We start from the raw sequence: 13,781 nt of genomic DNA, 5'->3' as shown, positions 1-13,781 counted from the left end.
GAAACGTGGACAAGATGACACCCAGCTGGGGTTTTAAACAGTGCTTATTCAACCATATGTGAAATTCTATTTTTAATTTAGTAGTTTTGATTACGTGCAGTAAGATTCTTGTCTAGATATAGACAGTCGATTGAGCAAAATGACAATTGATGCCCACCGGAAGACAATTGTTCGTTGACCTCGCTAATTCAAGTAGATCTTTATCCTGACAGCCGTGGAGAAAGGCGTAGACGACATGACACAGAATTTTTTGCTAGGGATTTGAAATTTGAACATATGTACTCTTTATAAGTTCTTCACAGGCAAGAAAATAAACATGGCATCTTTTCTTAAACGATTCGGGTTTGTTGATAGTTTTTCTTATTCCTCGTTGTTTGTTTGCTTGGAAATTTGCCACAGCTAACGAACTAATAGCGATCTGGCTAGATCCAGAAGTTTTTTTCACGGCAGAAAGATTTTCCTCTGAAATGAATTCACTAAAACTGACAAGTTGTATTTATGCAAGGCATTTCCCTCTTAAAACTCTTTAAACGAACAGGGGTTTTCTCAACACCAATCTGTCGCTCAGCATAAAATAGCGAACGGGTTCTTCAGTAATGGAAAAAATACATTGGTGTTCATATTCGAAAATGTCTAGCCATTTGTTCAGGCGCTGAAAATGTCTTAAAAGAAAGAGGTTTTGTTATCGCGGGGACGCTTGAAACCTTAACGAGCTAAAGTTCTGCTCGGAGCACACTTACCCAAGATTTCCTATACCGATTCAGGTTTGAGTGATGGTGCCCTACAGTGAAAACTTTGTATGATGAATAATTTCACTCAAGGAGCCCATTACCTAACGAGCTCCTGTTTCAATCCTTGAATAATGAATTTGCCTAAAGTTTGATCGGCAAGCATCTTCAAAGAGACATATTTTTTGTAACGTACGAGTTGTGAGCTCAAGCGGATGCATCTACTCTTTCCGTAGCAAAGAATTACATAAAATCCAAAACAATGTTACAGGAATGTCATACTTCGTATATGAGTTTTATACGCCTGTTATCTCTTTATTCTGACCTCTTCCCACTGAAAAAAAACATCAAAGGGACCGTCAACTTTTCTTAGAAATAGACAATCCCTTCACTTTTCAACAACTCCTGTTTCCGTATTACTCATCCGTTGGGGATTATTTTGATTATGGCACGTTCAAACCTCAATCAAAATGATTGCTGTTCTCCAAGGATTGCCAGATGGCTCTGTCATTATGAATGCAGAGCCCGCTGATTTGAAGTCCCGTGTTTAAGGGGCAAGGCCTTCGATCATACAAGGCCCTTTGAACACAACGGAGGCCGCCTTGAGCTTCGTGGCACAACAGACAGACCAAAAATAGTATTGATCCCTAACTTCGACCCCACTCCATATTAAGGAATTCTTTTTAAGCGTGGGAAAGCGGGACTAGAAGATTGGTATTAATTGTCCATCGTGAAAGCGGAAACAAGGAAAATTACAAAATGAAAGTATATAGGGTGTAGCTGCTAAAACAACACCACGAAAACTGAACATGTACTGATCGTTACAGGGCATTGCAGTTTTTAGGCATTAATTTAGAAATTAAGTGATGAAGTGATACTTATTTTTACAAAATGTGGATAAGGAACGTGAAGCGATGCGGGTTGAAACTGTGACAAGATTTTAAAAAAGTTACGTACAAAGAATAGATTAGTCACGCAACGCTACAGGTAATAGGAAACGACGATGTTTGTATTGTTACGACTATTAGAAAACCGATTCATTAGGGAAACGGCTGGATAAGCGGAAAGACTTAAACGTAGACTGCTTAATAACGTCAGTAGGCGTAGCGCGACTTTGAGCGCCAAAAGAAGAGAGATGAAAGTGAAAAGAAGCTTTCGTTTATATACCAAGAAACTAAATTATTCAAAACGAAGGTGTAAATAATGGTACAAGAGAAACAATCGTGCAGAAAAGTTTGAGAAACTGGACAAGAGACGCCAACGAACAGGATAGAAGAATTGCTTATTTTAATATATCGAGAGTGGGTTATAAATAGCCCACTATCGATATATTAAAATTCAGTCCTAAACAAAAGGTATCATCTCGAGGCTCTGGGGAATAAACTCATACAAATCCTTATATCTATTCCCCATAGCCTCGAGATGATGCTTTATGTTCCGGACTTCATTTCGATATATCGAAATTGGTCTATTGAGCCACCATGGACACTGAAACAGACTTAACACTAATAGAATACCACTGAAGAAAACACGCTAAGATCTCACTTAGGGAATTTGAGAAACGACTGCATTCTTTTTTCTAAGAAAGTCTAATTGTAAGGCTGAGGATTCTGCTAGTTTTCTTGCGATTTGAGTGAGACTGTAAAATGATGTTCTTAACTTGATTGTTCTTAAAGTTGTGTGGTATACTAAGTTCGACCACAAACTGAGTTGTTCTTCATTGTATCATGCAATAAGAAAACCACATTTTAAATATAGTCCCCAATTATTTGAGTTAATTTTACCATTAGACTACAGTTTTACATTCAATTACCATTTGTACCAATCAAACAAACAAACAAACAAACAAACACACAAAAATGAACAGCACTGTCTCTCGGCTTGGGTATGTTCTTAGTTTGTTCATAAAAATTTGTTTAACCTCATCCTGAATGTTGTTATATAAAAAAGAGTGTATAGTGAGAATATACAAATTTTAATTCATTTATTTGAATTGCAGTTATGTAATTCTGAGTGAAAGGGAGCATCGCATTAGAACGATTTTCAATAGATCGTTTCTGAGTTCATATGTGCCTCCTCTTCAAAGCGAATCTAATTAAGTGCGAAGTTTTTGTGATAGTAATTAGTTCTACTTTACATAGGAATGAAAACTAAATTTCAGATGAAAACTTCGCACTTAGACTCGCTTTGAAGAGAAGGCAGACATGAACTCGGAAATGGCTTATTGAATGTCGTAAAACAAATGCCAAAGTAATTTCTTCGACCAATCACAGCAAGTGTAAACAACGGAATGAACCAATCCAGATTCGTAGCTATTCCATGTAACTTTCTCAAGGTGAGGAAAAAAACGCACGTGCCAGTCGCGATTGGTTTTGGTTTTCCATCTCATTAGCGTGAGATTTTAAAAAACTACATGTAATTACTAAGCGTAGCAATTGCAATCCGGTTTTTTAGCTCGCGGAAAGCTATTGACGGGGATGGTTGGCGAATCAGGCTGTCAGGCGTAAACAATGGAAAATTTGTAATCGATTTCTGATCGTCTCAAGTTCGGCAGGCGCATTCATGCATTCATTAAATGGTCGTTAAGAATGCTTTTATTCGGCTACCAATGAAAGACGTTCAAAATAATGTATTACACTTCATTTGTAATGCTTGATAATTCGCTATATCACTTCCCTGACGCAGTATCTTCCCTATTCCACGAGCTTACCACAGGATACCTTTGATTACTTTCGGCGAGATAAACATCCACCTCCACTTCGGTGAATAGTTGTTTGAGTTTATACTAAAAAAGTGGGATAATATAGCACAAAAAGATGATTTTAACTCATTTATCCTTGCAACAATTACAATGTCGTCGGGGATAAATCCTGCGCGAGCTGCTTGCCCGGAGGTGAATAGAAAAGGATATTCGGAGTTTCAGTAGCCAATCAGAGCACGCCTTCAACGCTATCCACTGTTTTTGTACATGCTTATAAAGGATATATATAATACCCGCTTGCAAATGATCATATCCGGCCCCAGATGACCTGATAGCTCAGGTGATCATCCAAACTGTTTTCACCTATTCCATTTGAAGGACAAAGGCATACTGTACATTTAGACGATTCTTAAATGATAAATGATACCGACCAAAGGAATGATTTACGCAAAATCGTCAACCGGGCGGGAAACGGCAGATTTCTGCTTGCCATCATTTAACACACGAACATAAATTTTCTTTCTCTAAATTTTCTCTCTTGCGAAATAGCTCTGTCGATATTTGTAGCTAACCTGAGGCATAAAGGGAGCTAAAGGCAAACCTGAAATATATTTTTATGATTGGCGTTTGCTGTACGTAAACGCTAGGCTATATCTCTCTGATACCGTCGTCCTTTACAAAGACGTCTTGGCATTTGTTTCCTTCTTCTCGCGTAGTCTCAGACGAAGCTGGGAGGATCACATTAATCAATGTATTTTGCTTTGTTTCGGGTTTTTTTCCCCTTGGTTTATTTTCTGTATTGTTTTGTTTGTTGACTTAATTAAACTGCTTACCTTCATAAGAGAAAGGTCGATCATGAAAGAATATATGGAACATCACTCCGGCTTTTGAGTGTGTAAATGTTTCTTCGGCCAAGGAAGGCGTTGGGAAACTACAAGTAGCTGCGTAGCGAAGGGCAAAAGGACGAGAAAGGTGTTGATTTGAGTAATAATATCCTACCCAAAAGATAGACCTTTTGCCCAACAAGAAAAGAGTTTTACATCCATCTCATCTGACAGTAACGTCAGCTTCCAGCTAGAATCTACTTTCGCAGCCAAAAGGTTCAATTTTAGCCAATACACCTTATTCCAAAATGGCCGCCATTTTAGTATTCTTTTGTTTGATTGCAACTTGGTCCTTTTGGCCTCGTTCTAGGTTAAATATTCTTTTGAATTTTACGTTTGAAAGCGAGACCAACAGGGCCAATTTGCAAAGTGATAAAAGAATACTAAAATGGCGGCCATTTTGGAATAAGGTGTATGATCACGTATGATTAGCTGTTATTTCTCTACACAAATCCATTCTCTGTTTCATTCACTATTTTACACATGACTAACAGTTGCAGGTACCACTCGATTCCCTTACATGAAAAATCTTAAGAAGATATTCCACAATGTCATTTTTTATACCGATGCATATAACAGAAGCTCAGTATTAGAAAAAAATACTACAAATTTTGAAATTTAAAAAAATAAAAGCAGTGAAAAATATTACATTTTGCATTGTGGAACTGTTAGCTGAAAAGAACAGTTCTTGAACATAGAATATAAATGTTTGAGTTACTGAACACCGAATGAAAAACTTCACCACAGGAGAACACTCACAACCAGCCGGTAAACATAATCGGTAAAGAGCAGATCGAAATGGCTCCCAAGCATAATTATGGTCCAAATTTTGGACTTTAACTAAGTTAATTAGGACTTAAAGATTTCCGACGTAAAAGACACCTGATTCATACATGTAATTCAGCAGATAATGGTTATGTGCAGGGGCGGATCCATTTTTGATAGGGGGGGGGGGGAGGGGTCCGGACCCCCTCCCCCTGGATCCGCCACTGATGTGAGGACAATAATGTCAACGGTCAGGCTCTGAAGTTACACCTTTTCGCCATATTCGATGTATATATTGTTCTCCACAAAGTTTTTATCAATTTACAGATACGATACCAAACAGTTTTCTTTTCTCACACAACAATGTACGACTTCCAAACGCATTCACTAAGCGAGCTTGGCACAGCTTAGCAGAAGACCTGAGACAACTCCCGAAATATACTGGACTTAGTCAAGAAGAACGTGGCTGTATTCTTCGGTTATTCCAGATCTTTTAGAAAACAAGGCAGTTTTGTTGATACGTTAATAAATGAAATCAAAGAAACCTAATTTATTCTTATCCGGCTTCAAACACTTGAAATGTATCTTCCTATACTAGTATTTTGTGATCATTTTTCACGTCTTGTAATTGCAACAGCATGATACGTCTTCATACTACCTGCCCTTATTAACTTTCCTATTTGGAGGCAGTCTGTGTCTGATGTATTTGAGATTGTTGTTATTGTTGTTGTTCACTATTAAACATTGGAGAGCACTGTAAAAACAAGAAAACGTATCCTGAGCTGTACAAAATGTAATGGAATTCTTATTGCAAAAGTTGGTCACAGCACGATTAACCAACGATAGTTCATTATCGATCGTTAACCCCTATGTTAATTTTAAAAAGTCCGCGGGGAAAAAAAAAGTGACACAAATAGAAAGCCAGTGGCTAGAAATCAACACACATTGAAGACCATTTAATACACTCTTATTTGTGATATATGATCGAAAAACGTGTTGAGATACGCCGTACAACAGAACCCAATTCACACAGCTAAAATATTGCTGGTGTCATAAATGTGACACGCTTGCTGCGAGAGCTTGGCCCATTTGAAAAAATAAGTCAGGTACTAGTGTGTGCTCTCAAATAACCGTCTTTAGCTTCAATCAGGAGGAAAAATATTGCAAAACAACCTCTCGATCTCCATAGAAAAACGATCGCAGACAAAAATACACAGTCTTTCTGAAAGTCGACAAGCTCCTTTAGTAAATCCTGTTCAATGATTTAGAATGCAAACAGCTTAAACTATAAAGAGATTACATTGGTATTACTCAATAGCATTGTTTATTGAAGATACGTAAAGTGATCTGCCATTGTTTTCGTAATGTGTATTTATTTTCTCTGTAAACACAAAACATAGGATCAGTCGTTTTTAAAAGGATTTGCCTTGGCCCTGACCTCTTTCAGTAGTTTCTGTTTACGTGTAGGATGCAAGTGTGTTTCACTGAACTTCACATATAAATTACCGAGTAGAGTTAAAGTCTTTGAATGTCGTCTATACTTCCATATCCGCGTCTCACTGACAAGGAGAAAGAAGTTATAAAACGCGGCTTAACTCTGGCAACTGCTGAATACCCAGCCACTTATTTGCATAAGAATAACGGCTATTGTATTCTGACTCGGCTAAAACGCTGCCCATGCGTTATGATTGCTTTTAAGTGAAATGTGACATTTTCAGTTTGTTCTCGACAGTGATACTATTGCCACCATTTGAACTGACTTATCAATTGACTTCTCATGCAGTTCGAATTTGGCACACATTTCGCAGACTTGGGAGTTCACCCAACCATCAACGCCCCACCCCGAAAAAGAACCACCTGGTGAAGCCCAGACTCCCTACTCTTCTCCGAGAGGTTTTTCTCCAGGTACTCTGGTTTTCCCTCACCTCAAAAACCAATGTTGAATTTGATTTGGTTTCTATCTTCAGTGTCACCAATTAATGTCTCTGCAATAGAAAATTTGACATTCGAAACAAAGTTCATCATAATTCTTCTCATTACTGAATTATTCTCCTTTATATGTTCACCCATTTTCGTCTCTATTTTATTCTGATCACAGTGCAGCCGGGCTTTGGTTGAGCTATTTTAAGCGATTAGTCAGACAAAACTGCCTTTAGACAGATCTAAAGACCCTCCACCTCATCCCACCATGTTCCTCACGTACCCAAGCTTGTCCCGCCCTTATGATCGTGATGTCCGCCTTCGAGATAATAGCGAGTTTAAGAAACGACGACGGCTGCGGAAACGAAAACACCACAAACAAGTCTATCATTCGTTAAAAGAAAAAAAAAAATCGTGCTGCACGTGCAGCACGCATTTTAGCACGTATTTTTGCAGTACTCTGCATAACAACGACGTGAAATCACAGCGTGTGCCTGCACATACAAACCTCTCATTCTATATTTTGACTTTGAAAGCCCTCGATCCAAGTTACCTTTTTTTATGACAAGAACGAGTGTAACAATCGCGAAAGACATACGATATTGGAAAGTTATATTTCAAGGTGACGGTTTCGGCGACCTCGCCGTCGCAGAATTTTTAAAGTCCCTGATAACGCCATGAATTAATGAAATACGCGTTGAAAGGTGGGAATCACACCACGACTTAGGGTTACAGTGGACTCATTTTCAAGGAAGTGGCGTGGTGTCAGAAATCAGAGAAAATCCCTAGACTAAGCTTTTCCGGATTAAGAAGCTCTCTTTCATTAAAGCTCTTGTTTTTGCGTTTGAACTTTTACATCTCGTCTCCCAATGATATTTCATTCGATCAAATTTCTACTTTGGATACCGTTTATTCACTGAGCTGCAGGATATCTTAGTTTTAGTAGAATTCTCTTATGAACGTTCAGACGAGATAGGTGAATTGATGTTTAATTAACCACAAAAATAAATATTTGGGTTTTTAGAATCAACATTGTGATAACGACAAGACGAATGTACAGCTGCACGATTAAATACTGCGAGATTGTGGGGGTGGGGGAAGATCAGGAATGGCCGAGATGGTTGTCCCGAATACTCCCACATACAGAAATTCCAGCTCGTTATTTGGGTAGGGTCTAACCTCTTGTTTAACACTATATTTCATTCGCTGTATAGGGTCATACTTCCTATTGCTTTCTCTGCTAAAGCCATTGTTATCTTTGTTCGTTCTATTGCTTTTTTTGGCCAATCCTGACCGTTATAAAATGAATGAGTAAATTGCCGTTCACTCGTTGCCCAATAGGGAAATTTGATGCCTTCGAACAGTTACACGACGCACTATCCTCCTTCACTGAACAACGAAAGCTCAATTATGTCTTAGCAATTACTCAAAACAGTTAAGCTTTTAGACAATTTGTTTTTATCTACGAGAAAATGATTAATTTACCACTCCAACTCCTCTCCCAAGGGAAGAGTGAGGTCTATGTGTATTGTAATGAGTTGTGTGGGTTTTGGTGTATTAGGTTGGATGTTTTCCTGCATGGAGAGACAAACGACTCAGTCGTAACGCTGTTTGAAAAGTGTCGAAAATTTACCCATCGCTAGATGTTCAGTGGTTGAAAGCTAAATACGATTGATATTTACTGATGGCAAATTTTTATTTTACAACTCAACACTGAACTGTCCATCCATACTACTCTTACAAAGAATTGAACTTTGAAAATTGTTCATTAGCGGTCGCCTCGATGTTTGGTCATTATTCTTTTTTCTGCCCCGTCGAAAAGTCACACACATTACCCTATTCTGTTTACACGACTATCTTGCTAATACGACGTACAATTTGTCCACTTAACCTGGATGATCTTATTACAAGGTTCCGATTTTTTTGGCTGGGATGTCTGCGGTAAAACTATATATCCCTCTTTCGCGGCTTTAGATCTGCAGCTATAACACTAACGTGCTTGATGACTGTGAATACCTAAGCTAACTTTCCAGAAAATATCCAAACAAAACTGCAGACAGCTTCGGCCTTTATTACATTTATTTAGAAATTACTGATGATATCCTTGCAACATGATTGCTCTCACCATTTAACCAAGCCAATGAGAAAGGAACATTAAAACAAGACAGCCAATCCGATTTCAATTTCAGGAAAATGAAAGACAAAGAATACCATTGCGTGGCGCAAATGGATCAATAGAATATTGAAACTGACAAAAATCCTGTATCTTAGCGATTAAATAATCATATTGTGATTCTAAATGCATGTAACAAGGTGGTAATTGAACTTCGTGCCGTGCAATTTTGGTCTGAAATCATGCTTGTGAAACCAAACCTATCATTTCAGACCAAATTGCACAACACGAAGTTCAATTACCATTAAATGTCCAGAAATGCACAAAATCAGGTGCACTTGCGCCAAAATTTGACATCCAACGCGAAGTGTCCCTTGAAGCTTTCCAAGAACAAGGTAAGAGTAAACTGATTTAGCGTTATTTTTAGCTTAGGGTAAATGCAGCCGTTTATCCTAATTATTTTGAGAAGCAGCATTTGGTGAGCAATCTGTGACGTTACTTGTCTGCATTCCGAGGCACGAGTGATGTTGAAGTCGGGGTGAAGATGGGGAACTTTGTGACGCTTATTGAAATCTGCATGCATCAAATTAGGAGCATTTCTGGAGTTGGCCCAGAGATAGATTAACAGGGAGGCACCTAATTCTATACCAATAAAATTTGCTAGTTCAGTCAAGCTTTTTCTTTTGAAATATTTTGATTTAAGCCACGTTTTACGACTTCCAAGTTAATGAGTGTCCTCAGTGAACTTGTTCCAACCTAGGGAAAATACATATATGATACTTTAATTTCAATTTGTGCAATTACCCCCGACTTGTCTTCTCTTACAGTTTACACGTTCCTGGGGATTCTTTCAGATGTCATTACAACGACATGCTCAACCTCAAACGTTTCTTTAGAGGTAGAATGGAGAAATTTCCATAGCGCATGGCCTTTCTTTCGTCACTATCGGGTAATCTTTGTTTACATTTTTGCGACATTAACACAAGGCATTCCGGCGTTTTCTAATCAGTAAGCTGAGATTAAAGAACTGAATATTTAAAAGTGTATTGCATAATGAGCTATCTCTGAAAATCAGAACGCGATGTGCAAGATCATCTCTGAGAAATATTGCTTTGAAAATTCGAAATTTTACATCGTTCGCGGTCTTGCCTCACAAGAAGTTATCATGTTTTGATGGCTAATAACTGGCTCGTTATCAACGCTAAAAGGTTTAAAATTGGTGATTTAACTTAGTTTAACAAGATCTTTTATCGTTTGAAGTCAATAGACCTCTTTACAGTTGTGTGCTTAGTTACCTAAAGTGAGACTTGTGTTGACCTTGTTATGATATAGACCTCCTTCCTTTTGTTATGTAATGATGTTGTTGTTATGGTAATGAGTAAGAATTTACATATGAAAGGCAGTGAGATTTCTATCAAAACAAGGTCAACTCAAGCCTCACTTTCATTCGCAGGTCAGGTAACTAAGCACAACTGTAAAATGGACTATTTGTAAATAGCATAGTGGCTTCTGTCAGCAAACTCATACGGCAATAAAACACAAGGTAAACAATGACACGAGCAAAGATTCCCTTCTAATAGCTTTCTGCACAATATTTTTTGTGTGAAACGAAAGGCAAGGTGCTTCTTTACTTCTCGATGAATGAAAATCACTTTGGTCTATTACGTGTTACGAATCCATTGAACATCACTGAGAAGTATACAAATCATTTTTGTTCCCTTATTTCAGTACGCTTAGATAAATCTGCTTTAGTAATAAGGAACAATTTTTCTCTCATTTGATCATTGTGTCACAGAGGTTTGTATTAACTCATTCATAGTTGCATGGGCCGAATCAATCACTGATTGATCATTGACCATAAATTAGTATATTACCAGGGATTAACCAAATTTCTTTATCATCCCTCCTCTACTCCTCCTAGGCCTGTTGGTCTTGACGAGGTGAATCGCAAGTTTCATGTATCCTTTCATTTTCAAGCCCTGGACATTCCAAAGTGTCCTTCCCGTTTTCGTGACTTAAAACTTCTGGAGAAACTAAGTTGTCTACATTGTTCTCGGCTAGGTATGCAGGGATTTGTTGTGAAGTATCCAGTTTATTTTCTGTCCCATCTTCGTCTTCACTCCTTTGTTCGTGAATTTCTGACTTTTCTTGGTCATCCTTTTGTTCCATTGAAAGTTGACGAGGAAGAGTATTGAGTTTGTTTCTGTCCACCTTCCCGTCTGTTAGGCTTTCTCGATCGTTTTCATTTCCATTCAACTTTTGAGCGACTGGTAAAGGATTCATTGCTTCTTCCTGACCCTCGTCGAGTCTTTTTTGACTATCTTCCTTGCTTTGCAAGTTTTTTTTCATCTCGTGAGCACTAAAGTCGTTGCCTTGCTCATCCACTGCCATTTCCGAAGGAATGGGAAGAGAGCATCGTTGTTTTTCTTTCTCATCAATTCCTTGTTGAGCAGCAGAAACCGCATTGTGTTTTTTCAGTGAACCGGAATTATTTTCACCAAAACTCCCTGCCTTTAAAACCGAAGAAGAACGGAAGGATTTTGTCGATGACAAACTAAACAACCTCTCCATTCGTGTGGATGCTTGGTGCGCATTTCTCTTCATCTGGTGGAAAGCGACAAAGAAATAACTGGGTTAAGCCAATTATTATCTTACTGAAGGTAATTCCTCAGTATTTCTTGGTATAAATGTTTTTTTTTTTTTTAAGAGTAGAAATTCTCCAGCTAATTTATCATTTCAGTCACAATTATGGGAAGTTTTAGATCTTATGTCTCATTAATTAAAAGTACTTTGTTAAACCTGCGTGGAAAAGTCTAATAGCAAAGTAAAGTAACGAAAGCGGGACTTTTTACGTATTGAAATAAGACGTTACCAGCTCCTTTCTTAGTGCTGAATTAGCTCAGTCTTACCTAGAAGTGTCTTAAAATCATCATTGTCGGAGTAAAGACCCGTTTGATGAGGGCATTTTCTTTGCATGTCCTTGTCACGAAATAGGGACTTCTCAGTAATTATTGAAAGAAGACGACGGTTACCAGCTCGTTTCTAAGAGCTCAGATGGCTTTTACTTAAACATGTCTTAAAATCATTTAAAGCTAACTTTATCTATTCTCTGCCTCATCCCAGCCTTTAATGGGGAATGATCTAAATTTTTGTGTCTCAATAAAAGGTTTTTTGTTTAACACTCTCACTCGTATCACTCTTATCTCTGACCTGCTTGGAAAAGTTAATAACAAAAAAGACGACACTGGAAAAAGAAAGATATGTTTATAAATAACTTCTTATATATGGACTGTTCCCAAGGAGAAAAGAATGCCGGAAGTAACTATTGTCCGAGAAAAGACCCGTTGGTAGAAGACATATTGCATGCATATGAAAGAGGGACCACTTACTTAGAATTGCCTTAAAATCATCCTTGTCAAAGAAAACACCCGAAGGATAAAGACGTTTTGTGTCAGTGCCCTTGTCGTGAAATCGTTACTTAATGAAAGAAGACATTACAAGCTCTTTTCTTAGTTCTAAATTAGCTCTTACTTAAAAGTGTCTTTAAATCATCTGTAAAATTAAATTTAAATTTAACTTTATCTACTATCTGCCTCAGTCCAGCATCAGGAAAAATGTTACTTACTTCATCGTCGAAGCAGTACTGCGCGATTAAGAAATACAGGCCCTGGAAATTAAAGAAAAGACAGAAAAAAACAAATATTAAAGTCTTTATTTTACTGGTGGCGGTTTGTTTTCTTTTTGTTCGCCCTATATATCTCCGGAGGTTCTCAATATGGCTACATACAACAATACAAACTAGTATTCTGAAAAGCCAAAAGAGATTACTAACAAACAAAAAGGACCTCTTCATTTCTGATCTACCAGGACTAACAATTCCCATCTCAGTCCTTAATAGGCCTTCATCAGACGGCGGCCATTTTGAATCCCGAGGGATTGAAAACTTTGTTTTTGCCCACCGAAACTCGTTCCCAAACATTTCAACTCGAGTCTCGTGGTACGAAATCTATCGTCCATGGCCAATATGGCCACCCGCGAGAATAAGGTCCATTTCAACAGCGAGAATGCACCGTTTCGACAATTTCAGTGGCAGCGGTATAGCTGGACAATTATCACCTGAACCTGCTTTTAATGGCGTAGCTCGATCGGCTGCGAGTCTCATAGGATCAACTCCTGCAAAAAAAACACTCGGGTTATCTCCGAGTGTTTCCGAGTATCCCCGAGTCAACATCGAGAACACTACATGCAGGGATGACAGGGATGGGGCGCAGGGATAGCGCGGTGATGAGAACACTCACCTCCCACCAATGTGGCCTGAGTTCGATTCCCAGATTTGGCGTCAAATGTGGGTTTCAGTTTACAGTTTACGATTTGCGAAATGATACTTCTATTATTATTACTAAACCTGACAAAGCAAACCTCAGCAAAATGAAACAGTTGATTTCCGATGGAACGAAATTTAAGTTGTTGTCGCACAACCCAACCAAGTCTAGGGAGAACAGTCTTATTTCCTATCTTCGTAACCTCAAGCGAGATTGTATAATTGATGAAGCTACATTTAGAAAAATCCTTCCTTGTGGATCTACTGCTGGTGTTCTTTATGGTCTTCCTTAAGTCCACAAAACTGGTTGCCCCTTTCGCCCGATTGTCTCCTCAGTTAACACATACAA

At 38.3% G+C, this 13,781-nt stretch overlaps 1 protein-coding gene across 1 annotated transcript in view; it reads right to left on the bottom strand.

Annotated features, from left to right (window-relative positions):
* Nucleotides 1-9,538: 9,538 nt before the first annotated feature.
* Nucleotides 9,539-13,781, bottom strand: part of LOC137984015 (adhesion G protein-coupled receptor E3-like) — a 38,049-nt gene continuing 33,806 nt past the window's right edge. Inside the window, exons 19-20 of the mRNA XM_068831226.1 lie at nucleotides 12,737-12,778; nucleotides 9,539-11,715 (exon numbers count right to left, since the gene is read on the bottom strand). Of these exons, the coding sequence (XP_068687327.1) occupies nucleotides 11,029-11,715; nucleotides 12,737-12,778 (729 nt within the window). The 3' untranslated portion in view covers nucleotides 9,539-11,028. The remainder of the gene's footprint in view (nucleotides 11,716-12,736; nucleotides 12,779-13,781) is intronic.

The sequence above is a fragment of the Montipora foliosa genome, chromosome 13, assembly GCF_036669935.1.
Source record: "Montipora foliosa isolate CH-2021 chromosome 13, ASM3666993v2, whole genome shotgun sequence".
In the NCBI taxonomy this organism is placed as follows: Eukaryota; Metazoa; Cnidaria; class Anthozoa; order Scleractinia; family Acroporidae; genus Montipora; species Montipora foliosa.
The sequence above is the reverse complement of the archived record's forward strand: the minus strand, read 5'-3'. Positions and strand labels throughout refer to the sequence as shown.